The sequence below is a fragment of the Drosophila miranda genome, chromosome 4 (assembly GCF_003369915.1).
Source record: "Drosophila miranda strain MSH22 chromosome 4, D.miranda_PacBio2.1, whole genome shotgun sequence".
NCBI lineage: Eukaryota > Metazoa > Arthropoda > Insecta > Diptera > Drosophilidae > Drosophila > Drosophila miranda.
Window position 1 is genome coordinate 2,661,138 of NC_046677.1, and position 21,085 is coordinate 2,682,222.

The 21,085-nt window shown below is 40.9% G+C and overlaps 1 protein-coding gene across 5 annotated transcripts in view; it reads left to right on the forward strand.

The window, feature by feature from the left end:
• Positions 1 to 20,394, forward strand: part of LOC117188775 (NPC intracellular cholesterol transporter 1) — a 250,321-nt gene extending 229,927 nt beyond the window's left edge. For all 5 annotated transcript variants that reach the window (XM_033393141.1, XM_033393139.1, XM_033393143.1 and 2 more), the window contains exon 12: positions 20,164 to 20,394. In XM_033393141.1, the coding sequence (XP_033249032.1) occupies positions 20,164 to 20,246 (83 nt within the window). In that variant the 3' untranslated portion in view covers positions 20,247 to 20,394. The remainder of the gene's footprint in view (positions 1 to 20,163) is intronic.
• The last annotated feature ends 691 nt before the right edge of the window (positions 20,395 to 21,085 follow it).

Sequence of the window (21,085 nt, forward strand, 5' to 3'; positions counted from 1 at the left end):
AGAATAGATTTCCAGATTGTAGGCTGGTTAGGAAGTTAATTAAAGTTTATTTATGAAAACACCGGCTGTGTATGCAAAATTTAGGAAAAATATGCGGAGCGCAAAAAAAAAACGCGTCTGATCTGCGAAAGAGAACGAACGAGAGTGCATCAATAAGTTATATATTTTTTTTCCTTTTGCAATTAAGGTTCGTTTTGTTGTATAAAAAGCCCCAATTTATGGGATTAGTTGCCTCGGTTATTTGTGTGTTGCTTTCTGTAAGTACGCTCTTGTAAGTACGTTGAATTTAGCTCGCTCTTATCCGCTCAGCGCTTGCTTTAGTCATCACTCTTTCCCTATCATCCGAACCCAAATAACTGTTCTTCCTCTCTCGCTTTTAAAACTATCTAAGTAGTAGCACTATGTTATTAGCTCTTACTATAACCGCTCTGCTCTTTACTCTTATTTTACAAATTTCGCTGAATGAGTTTGTCTGGTTAATTGATGTGGCATCTAAATTTTAAAGTTGCCTAAAACAAAAAAATATTGGAATGGAATTCTCTATGGTCTGCAAAAGCAGCAAAATAAACTTGTAAAAATGAGATTACTCATGATAAGCCGAGTGTGCCTGTGGCTCTGCGGCAGCGTAGTGCACGTAATGGTTTGCACTGCAGTTGCGAGGCATGCCGTGCGGTTGAGAAAGACATGGTATTTTTATGAGGCAGAAGCGGAATGGCTTTAAGGAGCTGACCGTTGGTTTAGAACACCAATACGATCGATTGTTAGCCATGGAGTCTCTGATTAGCAAGTGGCTCAGCCGCTCGTTTCCGAAAAACTGACCCCGACCACTCCAAGTGTGCAGCAGTTGATTTTGTTTCCCACTTCCAGGGCACCGACAGCTGCTGGCGATGCAGATTTGGTAGAATTTATCACTTCGGTGAAAATGCAACCAGAAAAGTCAGTAGCGTCCGTGTACGTTGAGTCCGCAAACTCATTGCCTATTCCATCCATTTCGATCCCACCAGTAAATAGACGTCCCGGACCACCGGATATTTCCATCCCAGGTACCAGGCCTGTGGTGATAAAACCATCCCATCAAAGCGGCAAGTTTTTGTCTTACGACTGGCCCCTGACCTCACCTCTAATGATGTTACTGCCTTTATGCAAAGCAAAATAAAAGTCGTCAATTTAAAGCACGCCCCTATTTATTGTGCATAGGAAAAATTGTCTACAGCTGCGTTGCCGCTCGCGAACAGTAGAAAAAAGCAGCAAGTCTTCGTTTGGCTTCGGCTATTGTTGTCTCGCTTTTTTAGTAGAGCGTGAACGACACACTGCGCAACTTTTTGATACCACACTGGGAGAAAAAATTGGTAACGAAAAATGGGAAGAACATTTTTTGGAAAATGGAAAATATGGATGGCGATTAGCAATGCATAATGTTTTGGTTTTCCATGCAAATGTAATATATTTTTAATTGAAAGGCATTATAATACAAAATCGTATTTTATTTCAATTTTTATTTAACACGAAAGTTTTGGCACGAAATAATTGCAAGGAACGAATAATTTTTCACAGTGTAATGCAATAAACCGGTTTCACCCGCACAAAAGCTCACTGAACAACATCTGAATATCTGCGTGCCGAGCACTGGTTTAAAGGTAGGGAAGTTTAACTTCTCTTATGCCAAGGAGATAGCTTCATTAAAGATAAGTGTCTCCCCAACTCAATTTGACAACATTTGTTTTGCCTTTTGCATTTAGTGGTGAAAGAGTTAAAAGTTGAGAAGAAGAATAGTTTCCCCCTAACTCTTCCAAATTAAAATCAGTCAAATGTGCCATCCTCATCTTTTCGTTCTATCTCCAACCATTCCAAAAACTGTTCTGTTTGCAGTGGACTTTCAATTTAATTTGCCAGGAGCTGTTTGATGTTCGGTAAACGATTCTCGATATAGGACCAACTGTATTGGATCACATTAGGAATTTTGATTGGTCCGCCTTGTACTTGTGCACTGATGTTATAAAGGGCAAACAAATTTTTATACCCGATACTCAAAATGAGTATTGGGGTATATTAGATTTGTGGTAAAAGTGGATGTGTGTAACGTCCAGAAGGAATCGTTTCCGACCCCATAAAGTATATATATTCTTGATCAGCATCAATAGCCGAGTCGATTGAGCCCTGTCTGTCTGTCCGTCTGTCCGTCCGTCCGTCTGTCCGTCTGTCCGTCTGTCCGTCTGTCCGTCCCCTTCAGCGCCTAGTGCTCAAAGACTATAAGAGCTAGAGCAACGATGTTTTGGATCCAGACTTCTGTGATATGTCACTGCTACAAAAATATTTCAAAACTTCGCCCCGCCCACTTCCGCCCCCACAAAGGACGAAAATCTGTGGCATCCACAATTTTAAAGATATGAGAAAACCAAAAACGTAGAATTGTAGAGAATGACCATCTTTAAGACTGCGGAATCTGAATTGGATCGTATTATTATTATAGCCAGCATCAGAAAACAATTTCATTTTTTCTCGCCCTGTCTCTCTCTAACACACACGTAGCATAGGCGGCTTTGCTTAGAGTAAAACATTAGCGCCTAGATCTCAGAGACTACAAAAGCTAGAGCAACCAAATTTGGTATCCACACTCCTAATATATCGGACCGAGACGAGTTTGTTTCAAAATTTCGCCACACCCCCTTCCGCCCACGCAAAGGACGAAAATCTGGGGATATTCAAAAATCTCAGAGACTATTAAAGCTAGAGTAACCAAATTTGGTATCCGCACTCCTGTTAGATCTTACTATAAAACGTGTATCTTAAAATTTCGCCCCACCCCCTTCCGCCCACACAAAGGACGAAAATCTGTTGCATCCACAATATTGCACATTCGAGAAAACTAAAAACGCAGAATCATAGATAATGACCATATCAGATTGCTGAATCTGGATCAGATCAGATCATTTTTATAGCCAATAGGAACAAATCAATTTGCAGTGGCTACGCAGCGCCCGACGTCACGCTCAGACTGATTTTCTGTCTCTCTCGCACGCACTCTTTGTCGTGTCGTTTAATATTAGCGGCGTCTGCCGGAGGAGAGCCATACTGACTTAGTATCGGGTATAACCGTAGAGTTGCGGTGTCCGCAGCAACTCACAACGTTCCCCCTCGTTTACAATACATTTGACAGCTATTTAAATTCTTGTGTCCCGCTTTCTTGTCCGATCGAATCTGGGACCGCCCTTGGTTTACCAAAGACTTATCCAGTCTAAAAAAATGTAAAATCAAGACTTAATAAAAAATTTCAAGAAGTTGGTTCTCCTACTTCGATTTCGATGCTGTCCCGAGGTTCTGTGTGTACCCTTGCTTAAACTATTTACCCTGTTCATCGATTATATATGCTTCCTCCCAATCTGGAAGAAATCGCTTAAGCTTGAAGGTAGCAAGTCTGATTCAAAGAACTATCGAGGTATATCGAAGTTATCCGGTATTCCTAAAATGTTTGAGAAAATTCTAACTCGGCACTGCCAAATTTTCTGCAAGTCACTTATATCTCCAACTCAGCATCAACCAACTCCACCAACCACCACGAATTTGTTAGAGTTTACCTCTTTCATCATTAAAGGCTTTTAAGGTAATGTAAACAGTATGTTAAGGTTATATTATTTACACCGACTATAGAAAAACATTCGACTCTGCAACCTCCTGAGGTCGATTTCTAGCTACCTATGTTTCAGGTCTGAAAGAGTACCACAGGCCATTTACTTTTCACACTCTTTATTAATGACTTTCCTTCGGTATTAACATACTCTCGAGTGTTCACGTATGCGGATGATGTTAAACTCTGTGTCCAGTACAAGGACATATCATTTCATTCCCGCTTTGATTCCAATCTCAATAACTTTCAGTCATGGTGTTGCTCAAATTTGTTACACCTTAATGTCTCAAAGCGCACAGTAATGAAATTTCATCGTTCTAGCTCCTTTTTGGCTCCCTATACACTATGCGGTGGTTCTCTTGCGAGAATTATCCTGGTGGATGATCTTGGTGTAATATAGTTTTCTGAACACATTTCTACCATGGTAAATGAGGCCATGGACGTGCTTGGGTTTATAAAGAGAAAGGAGAAAGGAATTTGAAGACCCCTATTTAACAAAAACTCTCTATACCTCGGTAGTTCGTCTGATCTTGTGTGTATGGGGTGCCCTTAGTACAAAGTACACCAGGATCGTATAGAAGCAGTCCAGAAAAACTTTTTAATCTTTGCTTGAACCTTAACTGGGATGCGAGTCTGAGATTGCCATTTTACCCTAGTAGATTGCTATTAATAAACATTCCATCCTTAGTTAGTCGTAGAAAAATGCTTGGTGTGATTTTTGTGCACAACTCGATCAAGGTTTACGTAGATAGCCCTGATCTGTTGAGCCACATAAACTTCACGATTCCTATTAAATTCACTAGAAACTATCTATCGTTGTCCCTTCCACTTAGATAGAATTATTCCTTGCATGAACCGTTTAGGGTCTTATGCGCGGATTATAATTCTCTCAACCAGATTATAATCACCACTAATTCCCTTACTCTTATTAAATTACTAATACTCACGTACCTGTCTTGTAATTAGTAATTGTATTTGTAGTTCTCTTAAAAAGTTTAGTTTTAATTTTCCTTGCATATTAGTCTAACAGCTATCTTTCCTGCATTTTCGACTTTGGTTCGGCTAACACGGTCGGTTGGGCGGGAGGAGGACTGCGTTTTGCCTGGGATCCGCGCGTCATTGAATATCAACGTCAAAAATCTATCTCAAAGTACCCCTGATGACTTCATTATAACTAAGTTTAGTTTTAAACATAAGCGTAGTGTCTCCTTTAAAATTCTTCTCCCCGACTTCGACCCCGAGCATACCATTATGTACGAATTTCTTCCAAGAATTTTATTTATTTATTTAATAAATTAACAATTATCTGCTAATAATGGAACTTAGTTACAAAAGAAGGAAAGGAGGAAAGAAGAGAAGTTAAAAGTTTGTCAAATTTAGTTGAAGTTAAAAGTTAGTTGAATTTAAGTGATTATAAATATTACATGCTATTAGCTTAAGGGATAGTTCAGGGGATAAGGTGTGACAGACGGAGTTATGATGTGGCATATAACCCTAAAAGGTTGATGTTGGGCATAATTAGACCTACATATGGTGAACAAATCAAATGAATCTGTTGATGTAGATTCACTTGATTCTGGTAATTGTCAATATGACAATCGTATGCTGAAAATGTAAATTTGTATGCTACCGGTTCATGTACCAGTAACAAATGGTCGCCGCAATCGGTACTTGAACAAATTGGGCTTCGGAGATGTGAATACGTCAGAGTTTTCTTTCGTACTGATTTATTTAGAAATTATGTGTGGTTTATATACAGTTTCTATGGGCTATAATTGCTTACTTAGTATCTTAGGGTGTTCCTTTGTTTCTAGGTAAAATATTGATACGTATACTTATTTACAACTAAACAATCTAACAGTAGATTATTTCAAGGGTTAGGTCAATTATTTTATGACGGTCGCCTGTGTTATCATGCAGATGGTGTCACATTTTACCAAGTGCAGGTCTCTCAGCATGGGTTGAATGATAGTGCCATAAATATCTCAAGCCATGTATCTACAAATGCATCCAGCTGTCCGATGCATATTTATTTAGGTCAACGGTGCAGATTGCATATTTATTTAGGTAATTTGTGTCATTATTATCATATATTTATTTAGGTAGCTGGGAGATCTTAACCGTTTATGGCTAGCCAGTTGTCTAGGTCTAATCATACGATTTTGTCCTTTAATAAAATCGTACATTCTCCCGGCCGTTGAATATAGTATGTTCCACCATCATTAATATTGATCATAAACGGATGCCGCCTTTGAGTATTGTCGTCAATTTTCGGTGCGCTGGGTGTATCCCCCGGCTGGGATGTGATTTTGTGCCACCCTTTTAATAGATGAATTATTGCAATGATCATGATAAAGATTAGTGCAATGTACATGGCAATATGATGATGATCGATGGTTTCAAGGATGTGTGGTAACTCGAAACTATTAGGTGCTATCAGCTTCGTTTCCATTTGATAGAGCTTTTTGTAATTTATTTGTGTGTCCTTTTCCTCGGTTGTCTGTCCTCGGATGATTCTTCGTTTTCTGATGGATCATCTATCGGATGTTTATGTGTGGGTTCCTCTTCGTTGAATAGTGGAGCTACATGTTGGATCTCTCGTTTGAAAATTCCCTTTGCCGTTTTTACTTCCACCACTCGTACAAAATTGTCCTTGCCATGAAACAATCGAATGATTCTTCCTAGTGGCCATTGTAATACCAGTGTATTGTCTTCCTTTAGTATTACTAATGTTCCTTCCTTAATGTTAGCCGAAGACTTCCTCCACTTTTGACGCTGTTGCAACTGCTGAAGGTATTCATTGGACCATTGTGTCCAGAATGAGTGCTTCAATTTTGAAACTGCTTGCCATCGATTTCCTAGCGTCTTTGGTTGCTGGGATGGCTCACTGTCAGCTTGTGCGGTTAACAGCTCTCCTATCAGGAAATGCCCTGGCGTTAATGCTGTTACGTCGTTTGGGTTGTCAGATATTGGTGTTAATGGTCGAGATTTTAATATGGCCTCTATTTCGACTATAACCGTTTCTAACTCCTCATAGGTTAAATTTGCCGTCGTCACATTTTTTAAGAGGAGATGCTTGGCAGATTTTACTGCAGCTTCCCACAAACCGCCGAAGTGTGGTGCGCGAGGAGGTATAAATTTAAACTGTACCCCTTTGTTGTTGCACTCTCGTACAATGTGTTCCTTTGCCTTTTCCGAGAATATGGCTTCTTCTAACTTTTGAAGTTTGTTCCTGGCTCCTACGAAATTCGTAGCATTGTCGCAATGGAGCACTTGACATTTTCCTCGACGAGAGAAGAGCCGCGGAAGTGCCGCTAAAAATGCTTCTGTGGTGAGATCACTGACAAGCTCTAGATGTACTGCTTTAGTCGCGAAACAACAAAATATAGCTATGTACGCTGTATTAGGCTTCTTTCCTCGAATTTTATAGTGGATTTTGAATGCTCCACAGTAGTCAACACCAGAATTGAGGAATGGCCGTGCTTGGGTGACTCGAAGAGGTGGCAGATTTCCCATGATTTGTTCTAGTAGCTTGGGCTTGGCTCTAGTGCATTTCACGCAGTTCTGCACAATACTTCTGTTTTTTCCTTTGAGTACTGTTGTCGTGATGCTGTCAGCAATGCCTGGGGGCCGCAATGCATGTTTTCCTTGTGTATCTTACCAAGGATCAACTTCACAATTGGATCGTTGTAGGGCAGGAGCATTGGGTGTTTGGCGTCAAATGAAATATTTGCCGCTTCCAGTCGACCACCTACTCGTAAGATTCCCTCCTGATCCATGAATGGTGTTAGAGAGTTTATTGAACTTCCCTTTTGTGTTTCCTTATGTTTTGTTAAGTGATGTATGTCTTCGTTAAAGTCATTCTGTTGTATGTTACGTATGACAATTTTCTCAGCTTCTTTCATCTCATTGAATTGGACAGTCTTGCTTGTGTGCGTTTTCCTTCCTCGAAAACGCATCATGTACGCTACTATTCTCAATAGCTTGTTGTATGTGTTGTTGTGCTTTATTTTGTAGATTAAGTCATCCTCCTGAGTGATAGTCATAATTGATGACTGACCAATCTTTTGGGGATTTGTACTCATCAATTCCTCTTTTGTAGCCACAAATGGTGGTGGCCATGTAGATGTTGGGCCGTGTAAAAATAGTGGTCCATAAAACCACATGCTATGTTTTGCGAACTTTGTCGCCGTCATTCCTCTGGAGAGTACATCTGCTGCATTATTTTCGGATGAGACATGCCTCCACTGTCTTTGTATCGTCAATTCTTGAATCGTAGCTATTCTTGTAGCTACGAATTTGTCTCGGATGGATGACGAGCAGTTAATCCATGACAATACGATCCTTGAGTCAGACCAAAAGAAGGTTGATGCATCTTCCATTGATAACTCTTCCTTTAGTTTTGCTGTCAATTGAGCACCTAACACCGCCGCTTTTAGTTCCAAACGGGGTAATGTTATTGCATTGATGGGCGCTAAATATGATTTGGCACATAGCAATTGAATCGTTGCCCGCTTATCCTTATGTATTGCTCGGATATATACTGCAGCTCCAAATGCTTTCTCCGATGCGTCAACAAAGGTATGTATCTCTGATGATATCGGAATTTGTCCTTGGAATATATGACGTGGTACCTGTATGGAGTTTAATAATTTTAACTCCTCCCTGTACCTTTTCCATTCCTCCTGGAGATGAACTGGAAGCGCTTCTTTGTAGTCAAAACCTTCCTTTGTGAGATGCTGCATAAAGAATTTTGCTTTCATAACAACAGGTGCAAACAATCCAAGCGGATCGAAGATCCTAAAAATTTCGGATACGACATCTCTTCTGGATATTGTTTCCTTGGTGGCAATCTCCGTTTTTCCACAGAAATGGTCGGATTTAGGCATCCACATGATTCCCAGGGTCTTCACGCTGCAGTCTTCATACGTGGTATTCTCCAGTTGTACATTTGGAATCATGTCTTCCTTCGGAATGTTCTGTAGTATGTGCACGTTGTTTGTGCACCATTTTCTCAGCCTAAATCCAGAATTTTGTAGGAGTTGGTTAAGTTCCTTCTGTTTCTGGAGCGCCTCTGGTATGGTATCTGCTCCTGTTAAGCAATCATCAACATAGAAATCCTTTTCTAGTGCAGCAGCTCCAGCCGGGTATTCTCTCTTGCTCTTTTGAGCAAGATATTGTAGGCATTTTGTGGCTAAATATGGAGCTGCCTTAGCTCCGTATGTTACAGTTTTGAGTCTGTAATTTCTCAGATCTTCTGATAGATCATTTCTCCATACAATTGTTTGATAGTACTGGTCCTCAGGATTGACCCAGATCTGACGATACATTTTTTCGATGTCTGCCGTAAATACATATTTGTGCATCCGGAATCGAAGCAATATTGAAAATATCGAACTTTGCACAGTCGGACCTTTATGCATCAAATCGTTGAGTGATTTGCCGGACGACGTAACAGCAGAAGCATCAAAGACAACTCTCAATTTTGTTGTGGAGCTGTCAGGTTTCATCACACAGTGATGTGGAATAAAAAAGCGTGATCGTGCTATTTCCTTAGTGTGCATTTCCTTCATATGCCCAAGTGCCTCATATTCTTTCATGAATTGCACATTGCTTTCCTTGGTTTCCGGATCTCGTGACAGTCGTTTTTCCAGGCAAAAAAGTCGACGTGTAGCCAAATCACGGCTCTCCCCTAAGGACGAAGCATCTTCAAAAAATGGGAGTCTGACAATGAATTTCTTGTCACATGCCATTTGAATATTTTGAACAAAATATTGCTCACATCGCTTCTCTAGAGGGGATAAGCATGGTGTGTTGCTCGGGAATGAGTCCAATTCCCAAAACTTGGAGATTTGCTGATCCACCTTGTCCTCCTCAGTCAAAACTGCACACGTGCTTTGGCTCTTTGACTCCTGTCTTTGCTTGCCAGCCACTATCCAGCCTAGTTTCGTTTCCTGTAGCCTGGGCAATCCTCTTCCAATTGATACATGCTTATCTTGCACGATTTCGAAGTAATGTTCTGCTCCCAACAGTATGTCTATTCTTCCAGTCTTGTCAAAGTTGGGATCTGCCAAAATGATGTTCTTCGGAAATTTCCAACAAGATGTATCGATTGAATGCGCTGGCTGATCTGCCACTATGTGTGGTAACACAATTGCTTCTAATCGTGAATTGAAGCTATTATGCTGTGATTTGAGCAAAACATTTACTCTCGCCTTTGATGTTTGTGTTCGGCCGCCAATTCCATTTATCTGAAGCTCCGATTTGTGCACCTTCAGATTTAAGATGTTCAATGCTCTTTCCGAAATCACATTGACATGCGGGCCTGAATCAAGCAGAGCTCTAAATTTACCAATTTGTCCATTATTGCCTTTTATGAGTACCTGAGCAGTGGCTAATAGTACATAATTGCTTTGTATACTGTTTACCGATGCTGCAGTTTTGGCTTCCAACTTGGTTTCTAAATGAAGAAGAGTGTTATGTCCTTTGCTGCATTTAAAACAAGCTCTTCTTTGACAATTTCTTGCAGCGTGGTCACGTTTAAAACATTTAACGCATAGTTGGTTCTTTTGAACCCAATTCAATCTATCCGAAGCAGTTTTCTTTAAAAAATTTAAAGAACTGGGTGCATTTATAGATGGCGTGGTTAGGTTTCTCGCAGAAATAACAGTAATATTGATTTTCTGCTCCTGCTGATGCGCATGTGATGGGCTTCTTTGTCCTTTCCCATCCAATAGCTTCCAGAGTTAGGAATCTTTGCTCGAGGAACTGCATGAACTCGCTCAACGGCTGTAGTTCCTTCGTATTTTGTATGGATTGCTCATACATAGTAAGAGTTTGATGATCTAATTTGTTCGTCAACAGACAAAGAAGAATCGTGTCCCATTTGTCTGTTTCTATCTCAATGTTGTTTAATGCTGCTAATGTTTCCTTTACATTATCATGCAACATTTTAATTGATTTAGCATCGTTGGTTGTGCTAGGTTGATCCAATAGTCGTTGAATCAATGCATTACTTAGCACTCTTTTCTTACTAAAACGATCTTGTAACATATTCCATGCTGTAATGTAGTTTCCTTCTGTTAACGAAAGGTGGCGTATTAAATTTTCTGCATCTCCCGTTACATTGGTGTTCAAATACCACATCTTTTGTATGACAGGTACTGATGATTCATGAATCATTTTCTTAAAAATGTCATGGAATTGTTGCCATTTAAGGTAATCTCCATCAAATTTTGTAATGGCAACCTTTGGCAATGGTAATGCGTTATTAACATGAGGAGCAGCGATGACTTGCTGAACAGATTTTGATTCAGTCATTATTTGGACTGATAACACTGCGTCTTCAGCTGCTATGTAATTTTTATTGTTATACTCCATTTTTACAGGGTCTGTACATTTTTTGTGAATTTGAATGTGGATTGTTCTTATCTCATCCCAATATTTTATGATTATTGGTTTGAAGTCCTTTCGCGTCTCATTCGTCATTCTGTTCATGATGCGCTCTAGACTTTCAAGCAGCACCTTTTGTTCTCGAATCATGGGCCCTATTTCATGCTCATCCTCCAAAGAAGTTATCGATCCTGCGTCTATTTTCATTTCGATTGAAGATAGTTGTTTGGTTAATTCGCCTTTGTATTTTATGACTAAATCTCTTATTTGTTTAATAGTCATTGGCGAAATAATTATGCTCAAATTCTGAGCCTTGAACTATTTTTTGAATATTAGTTTCCTCTTTTGAAAACATATCCCAGAGATTCTCAATGCGGGACTTAAAATATTCTGGTTTCTGCTTCCTTTCAGCAGAATCCTTTTTATAATTACGTACCAGGCTCTGAATCTCTTCGCCTGTGGCAAGCTGCCTGTCTAGCATAACATTAATGCTTGATGATGCCATTTTATTTTATTTATTTTAATACTTTGACCCGATGGAGGTACTTTATTTGTCACTATGACTGGTTGTGCCTCTACTCACAACCACGAAGATGGTCAAAGTATCTCAATAAATATTTATGACACTGGAATTCTTGTTTCCAATTCAACCTTAGTCGCCAAGTTGACTGTGATGGTTGAGTTAGATCCAAATAACACCAATTAAGTTTTCCTTCACCGAAGGTTTGAAATCACAACTCTGAGTGTTGTATGTTGTATGTGTGTAAATTGGTCGCCAAGTTGACCAATTATGTAGGATTTTCCAACTAAATCCAAGTTCCAAATCGGGAACAACAATCCAGATGAACGGTTAAGTGTCCAAAAAATCGGGGGTCAACAAATGAACATATCAAATGAATCTGTTAATTGCAACCTCTGTTGCAGGTCACTTGATTCTGGTGATTGTGAATATGACAATCGTATGCTGAAAATGTAAATTTGTATGCTACCGGTTCATGTACCAGTAACAAATGGTCGCCGCAATCGGTACTTGAACAAATTGGGCTTCGGAGATGTGAATACGTCAGAGTTTTCTTTCGTACTGATTTATTTAGAAATTATGTGTGGTTTATATATAGTTTCTATGGGCTATAATTGCTTACTTAGTATCTTAGGGTGTTCCTTTGTTTCTAGGTAAAATATTGATACGTATACTTATTTACAACTAAACAATCTAACAGTAGATTATTTCAAGGGTTAGGTCAATTATTTTATGACGGTCGCCTGTGTTATCATGCAGATGGTATCACATATGGGTAAGCGGATTGGCCTAAAAGTACGGGTAGGTCTAGATGGAGTCAACAATCCCGAGAAGGAGCTTGTGCACGAACATTACCACATTACATATTTTTCGATGGTGCAACGACAGCAGGTCAATAAGATTTAGTCCAGATCGGTAGGGTGGCAAGATTCTACCCGAGTCCCAGTTTAAGGGACGAAGGGCAAAAATTACAAATTTCTTTTGCACGTATTCAATAACAACCTGCTGCTCTTCATACTGCAGGCTCCACACACAAGAACAATATTTCAATATCGGACGTACTAACGAGATATACAGTTGTTTCGTCACGCACGGGTCGTCAAACTCCTTGGACCAACGCTTGATGAACGCTAAAACACCCTTAACTTTATTTACTGTTGCAGCTATATGACTGTTAAAACACATATTATGATCAAATAAGACCGAAATTCGCTCGAGGACATGACTTTCTAGAGCATATGAGTCAAAATGTGGAGCACGACGGTAAAATGTCATGTTTATATTTAGAAAGGTTCAGAAAAAAAAGATAAGTTAAACGCCACAATAGTAGTTAGGTTAGGTTAGGTTGACCCGCAGGGCCCTCAGCGGGGCCCCACATAGGCCAATATGTCCCTTAGTTGTCCGAATAGGGGGTATGAATTAGCGGCAGTGTTTAGGGGATTTTAAAGTCCTCGAGAATCGAGGTATTTTTCGCATAGGCTAGTTGCTGTGGCGTCCTCTTGGAGGCATCTTCCGGTGATTCCAGCACTGGCGCGCCCAGGTTTTTCCTCCTTGCCCTTAAGAGAGTTGCAGATGAGATGTTCCAGGGTTTCGGTTGCCCCAGGTTCATCACATTTCCTACAACTATCTCTTTTGGTGATGCCTAGCTTTGTTGCATGCGCCGCAGCCCGACAATGGCCCGTTAATATTCCCACTAACAATCTGCAGTCCTTCGTGGTAGGTGCAGTAGGTAATGGCTGAGTTTCTCATTGTGGTCCTTGCACATGATTTTCGCGGTTCTGCAGGTGGTGGTGCTCCTCCACCTGCATTCGGTTTGTGATCTGGCCTGCTTTTCTAGATCGCTTTGCAGCGTTCTAAGGGAGACAGGCACGTTCTGGGTTCTCGTATTCGAGAGCCCGACGCCTTCCTTAGCTAGTACGTCCGCCGTCTGGTTTCCTTCGATGCCCTGGTGGCTGGGAACCCAATAGATCCGCACTGACTTTTTCGTGCTTAGGGTATCTAGTGCCTCCCTCCTCGCCAAGACACTTCTGGAACTGAACGCGGACGAAGCTATGGATCTTATCGCCGCTTGGCTGTCGACGAATAGGTTGACCGCATCGTGCGCTCTTTCAGTGAGAAGAGCGACCTCTGCTGCATTTCTGATGTCAAAAACCTCTACCTGGAATATGCTGCATTGGTCCGGTAGCTGATATGACAGCCTTATCTCAGGGTCTGTACAGTATAGGACCGCTCCTACTCCTCCGTCCATCTTGGAGCCGTCCGTATATATATTGAGGTGCTCAGTTTGGTCTCTTCCGATTTTCCAGTCTTCAGGTCCCAAAGATGCGGTTGTTTTTACGTCGAGGCATGTTTGGGGGTCATGTAATCAGTTGATCTGGTCATTTCCCTTCCAATTGAACTATGCCCGTATTCTTGTGGCGACATATTTCCTGAAACGATGAGGCGTTGTACTGCCTTTCCTGCAGTCAGGCGGGCGTGGATGTCTAGGGGTTCGATTCCAAGTAGGGTTTCGAGTGCTTTTGTTGGGGTTAACCTCTGCGCCCCTGTAATACAGAGCAGAGCATGTCGCTGAGTCCTTTCCATAAGCTTATGACACGTTTGCTTTCCAGTAGCTTGCCACCACACTAAGACTCCATACAGCAGAGTTGGTCGCACCACCGAGATGTAAATCCAATGCATCAGAGCCGGAGACAGGCCCCATGTGCTGCTGAGCATCTTCTTGGATGCATAAAGCGCAATGGTGGCCTTATTCACCCTTTCCAATATATTGGGTTTCCATGCCAGTTTACTATCCAGTACTGTGCCCAGGTGCGGTGCCCTACTCTGATTGCACCCGTCTGCAACCTAGGAGGTTCCTTATCCACAGGTTGTTTGCTGGGTGTGTATTAGTCGCTACCAGTCTACTAGTCTTTCGTAGCCACGTTGTTAAATGCTCCGGAGATGTCCACGAATACTCCCAGTGCATACTTTTTATTGTGAAGCGCTTTCTCAATGGTAGCTACTACCGAGTGTAGTGCAGTCTCCACCGATTTCCCTTTGGTATAGGCATGCTGGTTGGTTGACATGAGTCCTCCTACCTCATTCCTGATGTGTAAGTCCAGCAGTTTTTCTAGTTTTTTTATTATAAAGGAGGTAAGGCTTATCGGTCTATAGGCCTTGGGACTCGCATGGCAGCACTTTCCTGACTTTGGGAGGAAGACAACTCTCGGGGTTCTCCATTAGACAGGGATATAGCCCGTACTTAGACATGCTGTGAATATTGCGGAAAGCAATGGGGTCACCCATGGAGCCATCACCTCTTTGGTCACCTGCATCATGGCTGGGAATACCCCGTCTAGTCCTGGTGCTTTTGTGCCCGCATTGGAGTCTATTGCCCAGTGGATTCGCTTAGTGGTTAACAGATCTGTTGGGGGGTGTTGTTCCTCGGTTATTAGGTCCTGGTGCTCTTTGGCATCAGCCACCTCGGTGCTCTAGGGACTTCTCTATATCCTCCGCGGATTTCACTGCGCCCGGATTCGCGAGCTTCGACGTAACTGTCTTTTTAAACATTTCCCAGTTTGTATTCCGGGGGTTTCTATAGACTGTTATCTTCGAAGAGTGTTTGAATTCGCACTTAAACTGAATGTCCTTATAATCTGAAAAGGAGGGTCTCTCAAGGACTCTCCAACTAGATACCAGAGTACTGTTTCCCGTCGCAAGTGTTAGGTATAGCACGTTGGATAAGGTAGGACCTACGAAGGTGTGCTCCTCCACAACGTTTGCTATGTATAGATTAGTTGCTAGTATAAAGTCTAAGAGTGACTCACCTCTGTCATTGATATCGGGGCTTCCCCACACATTGTGGTGGGCATTAACGTCCGTCCGGATGACGAGTTGATGGTTTCTGGTGCAGGAAGCCACCAGAAGGCGCTTTTCCTCACTTTCCAGCATCACAACCGTCAGGTCATCCGTGCTGTAATGAGACATAAGGTAAGCATGAATTCCTTTTCGTACGAGTACGACGGTTCTGTTCCTGCTTACCGATGTTAGGTTAGGTTAGGTTAGGTTGACCCGGACGGCCCTCAGAGGGGCCATACATGTAGTAGTTTAAGTTGCTTGATGGCAACGAGTAACATTTATTTGATAAGTATGTTGGACTTAAAATTATAACAGCTCCAAGTTTTACAAGTATGTTTGTGACTAATTATATGCGTGTACGTCTGATGCGTGGCTGAAATGACAACTGACTGATCTCTCTCTCTTGCTATCGGCTCTCTCAGAGCCGATTACTGCTCTATCCCGACGACACGACGAAAACACGACCGCTTCGTGTCTCTCTCTTTCCTTCGTTTCCTACATTCGGCTGTCCTGACGGACCATTCGCCTCGGATGGGTCTAGCCACGGTTTCATATGTTCTGAAACTGTAGAGGTCTTATAGGGTCTTACAGTATCCCCAATCTTCTCGACTTCGTACCTTCCATGATTCTTTACCCTAACCACCTTATACGGCCCTAGATACTTTCCTTTTAGCTTTAATCCAGTACCATACTGAGTACGCTTGATAGCTACTAGCTCATTAACCTCATACTGTCTATCTAGTTTCCTTTTTAAGTCAAAACTCTTCTTGTTTTCCTGCTGTAACCGTGCAATGTTTTCAACTACTTCCTTTCTAATTTTTTCGCGGTCCTTTTTCAACTCTTCGATAAGTGATTCTTCCAATATTTCTTTTATTTTTGGATCCATTCCTATACGCATGTCTAGCCCAGTCAATATCTTGAAATGTGTTACCTTGGTACTTCGCGGCTCAACACTGTTGATCATTTGCTGTACTTTTCCTAGATGCTTATACCAACTACCGGAATTACCCTGACACAATTTCGACAACATAGGCACCACTATCTTGTGCATTCTTTCGACTTGACCATTCCCACGTGGAACGCCTGTGGCAATCATTAAATGCTGTATTTTCTCTCTCTCACAATATTCACGAAACAAATTGGACATAAACGCTGCACCCCTATCCGTCACTATTCTGTTCGGATTACCAAAACTAGTCCCCTGAATTTCCAAACACTTAACGACCTCTTCAACGCCTGTACTACGTGTATAATATAACCAAACAAACTTAGAAAATCCATTAACGACACCCAGTATATAATTGTACTGTTTTTTAGTCATTTCCATTGGTCCAACGTGATCAATGTGATACGTTTGTAACGGCCTATCACCCTTGTCTATTGGTTGCAAATAACCCTCACGTTTTCCTGTCTTTTCATTGACAATGATACACTCGACACAACTATTTATTACGCGCCATACTTTGTCTTTTAACTTCGGAATATAATACGACTTTTCAATGATATCTTGTGTCTTTTTAACTGAAAAATGTCCTTGCTTATGTGCTATTGTAATAATCTCATTTTCCAACTGAGCTGGTACTACGATAAGCTCCTTATCCGGATCCTTAAACAAAATCTGATTCTGAATATAATAATCCTCATATTCCTTGTCCTCCACAATACTTTTAACGGCCTTAACCCAATCGTCGGTTAGCTGAGCTTCTTTCAAACGATGAGCTATACTTTCGGTCACCATAAAACAAGATACACGACTCAACGCGTCAACGTGCCTCATCTTCGTTCCTGAGCGATGTTCTATAACATAATTAAAATCTTGTAGGTACATGGCCCAACGTGCTACTCTCAAAGGAACGTCTTTCTTTTTGATCGTCATTGTAAATGCATTACAATCTGTGACAATTTTGAACTTTATACCCAAAACGTATACACGCCATTTCGCTAAAGCTTCGATAATTGCCAGAACCTCAAGGTCATAAGCAGGATATTTCTCTTCACATGGCTTAGTCCTACGGCTCATATATTGAACTGGATGGAATTGGCTGTCTTCCAAACTCTTTTGCGTTTAACACGGCTCCATACCCCCATTTTGATGCATCAGTATGGATTTCTGTCTCCAACTTCGGGTTGTACATTTCTAAAACAGGTCTACTAATCAATGCTACCTTTAGTTGTTCAAACGCAACCTGATGTATCTCCTTAAATTCAAATTTAACATCCTTCCGCAGCAGATCTGTCAATGGTTTTGCAATAACAGCATAACCCTCAATAAACTTTCGGAAATAAGAAGTCAATCCTATGAAACGCTGCACTGCTTTTTTATCAACTGGCACTGGGAACTTTTCGACTGCCCTCGTCTTCTCATCACTTGGTCTTATCGTATTCTTTGCTATTATATACCCCAGAAAATTACCCTTTTGTCGTAACAGCTGACACTTTCTCCAATTTATACGTAGCCCATTCATTTCCGCTATCTTCAGTACTTTTCTCAACTTTAACAAACTCTCTTCTACATCTTGACTACAAATAATAACGTCATCCATATAGACTGCTGCTTCATTATTCTTTACCAAATCTCTCAACACAGCCATTATAAATCTGGTAAACACCGCTGGAGAATTTGAAATTCCAAATGGTACATATAAAAATTCGAACTGACCATTCTGAGTCACAAAAGACGTATATTTTTGAGACTCGACTTCTACAGGCACATGGAAAAAACCATTCGTTAAATACAACGTGGTTAAATACTTTGCACCCTGCAGTTTCTCCAACACTGTATCCATATGTGACATTGGAAAGTTATCGCGAACTATTTTCTCATTCAGCTTTCGGTAATCACAGCATAGTCTCTTGCTACCGTTCTTTTTGGGTACCAACACTACTGGTGATGCATACTCCGATGTACTTGGCTTTATAATCTTCTGAGCCAGCCACTCTTCCACTTGCTTGTCCACGATTTCCTGTTCACACAACGGTAATCGTCTCGGATGCTGGAAAACTGGTATCTCATCCACTAATACAATTTTCATTTTTATCGGCGCATCTACATTTCTCTGAGGTTGGTACTTTCCTACCATACCCCTAACCTCTCTAGCATGTGCTTCACTGAGATGACCAACATCAATTGAAAACTCCTTCTCAACTTCGTCAATACTTTACATGCAAATGCCTTTATATTCATTAAACAATTCCACGCATGAGGACGATGCTACCTGATCAAGTTTCTTAACTTTATCCTCGCCACAAACTCTACGAACAAATCTTGTTCCTGTCTTAGAAACTTGCATGTCAACATGATCCAGAATAGTCCTTCCTAAAATGGCTTCAAAACCAATATCCTCGTCTGGAATGACATGAAATTCTACCTCCATTTCAATCTCATCGATTTTCACTGGTATCGAAAAGCTACCAAAAGTTACAACTTGACTGTCTCCAATACCTGTTAAACATTTCTCCTGGCCGATCAGTTCAAGATTTCCAAATTTCAAAAATACCCTCCTGCGAATTAAACACAAATCTGCTCCAGTATCAATCAAACCTTGGAATACCAAATTCGCGTACTTAATATCCTTTAATTCCAAACCTGATGGAGTGAAAATACCTGACGGCTTATCAACGACTTCCTTATCTCGAATAATGTTCGTATTCGATCTCTTTTCTTGTCTGGTTTCGACCTTGACATTACAGCTTGCAGCACGGTTTCCTGGTTGGCCACATTTGAAACAAGAAAAATCATTTTTGGGACAATCTTTCCTCAAATGCGATTTGTCTCCACACTTAAAACATCCTAAAATTCTCTGCCATCGACCCTTTCACCGAACTCTCACTTTTATTACTCAGCGGCCAATTCTTACTCATCGGCTTGGATCCGCCTCTAGCTTTCTGGTAAACATCGATCTGAAATTTAAGCTCCTTTAAGTTTCTAGCTTGGTACAGCATTGCCTTACTTGCCCTTGCGTCTGGTATACCATCCACAAAATATTCGATTAAACTCTCATCATCTAGTTTAATTGGCTTGGCTATCTCCATTAACGCATACAAAAACTCATGCAACGACTCTCCTTTTTTCTGCTGGCGCTTTTGCAACATTCTATGTACTTCTTGTAGTTGTAGTCTCCGTCCGACGCAGTGCAACACAACAACAATCAATGTTCTTTGATTCTTGCTGTTTGCTGCCGTCGTTTTGTCGCTTCTGCTTCCTTTGGAACGAACGCACTCAGATTGTCGTCTCTGTGCCGCTTGTCTCCTTGTAGCTCTAGCCTCTCAGACGTGTTTAGGGGATCGAGGATCGAGGTATTTTTCGCATAGGCCAGTAGCTGCTGTGGCGTCCTCTTGGAGGCATCTTCCAGTGATGCCAGCACTGGCGCGCCCAGGTACTTCCACCTTGCCGTTAAGAGAGCAGGACAGTTGCAGATGAGATGTTCCAGGGTTTCGGTTGCCCCAGGTTCGTCACATTTCCTACAACTGTCTCTGTTTGTTGCTTTGTTGCATGCGCCGCAGCCAGGCAATGGCCCGTTAATATTCCCATAATAATAAAATTTGGTTATAAACAAACAATCTATATTTTTAAATCGTCTTTGTTTTCGGATGTCGGTGAAATAGATGGCGAGGGAAAATTATGAAAGTTCAGAAAACCCTCAAAACGCGGGGGTATTTAAACAGGCCTATAACCAAATATTGTTAATTTTGTCCCACTGTGCTATTGATATATTTTTGATATTTTTCTATTTAATTTAAATTGTTATACTAAAATTAATTATTAAATACAAAATACAAATTTTTTTAGGTGCTCCGTTGAATCAAGCCAGGCTCAGACGTCAATGTGAACATCCAACTGAACACGATACAGCACTTTCTGGAATTTTATAATTTAATACTATACTTGCAATAAACAATGGATTATTTTTAAAGTTAATTGGTTAAGGTGTAAAATTGTCGAATATGTATACATACACTTATAGGTTATATATAAATATTCCATATGTAAATTAACAACAAATATATTTACAAACTAAAATATATGAGGAATTCAATGTAACAAAAAATCGACTTTTGCAATAGAAAAAAAAACAGTACCACGGAAATGAAAAAATCACAGACCAGTGTATTTTCTTTTGAACGTGACAATTTTGTGTTTACTGGATACCAACGGTCACTATGTATGTAAGAGTAGACCGACTCCATAAAGTATATATATTCTTGATCAGCATCAATAGCCGAGTCCATTGAGCCCTGTCTGTCTGTCCGTCTGTCCGTCCGTCCGTCTGTCCGTCCCTATTAGCGCCTAGTGCTAGTTCATATCCAGACTTCTGTGGAATGTAACTGTTACAAGAATATTTCAAAACCTTGCACCGCTCACTTCCGCCCCTACAAAGGGCGAAAATCTGTGGCATCCACAATTTCAAAGATACGAGAAAACAGAAAACGCAGAATCGTAGAAGATGACTTTTTTAGACATTTAAAATGCAAAATCTGAAACAGATCGTATAATTATTATAACCAGAATCAAGAAAACAATTTCATTCTTTCTCGCTCTGTCTCTGTCTAACACACAGGTTTCATGGTCGGTTTTGCCAATTTCAAAACGTGAGTTCAAGGATCTCAGAACCTATAAGAGCTAGATCAACCAAATTTGGTATCCACACTCCTGTGATATCGGACCTTGACCGGCTCGTGTCAAAATTTCGCCACACTCCCTTCCGCCACCG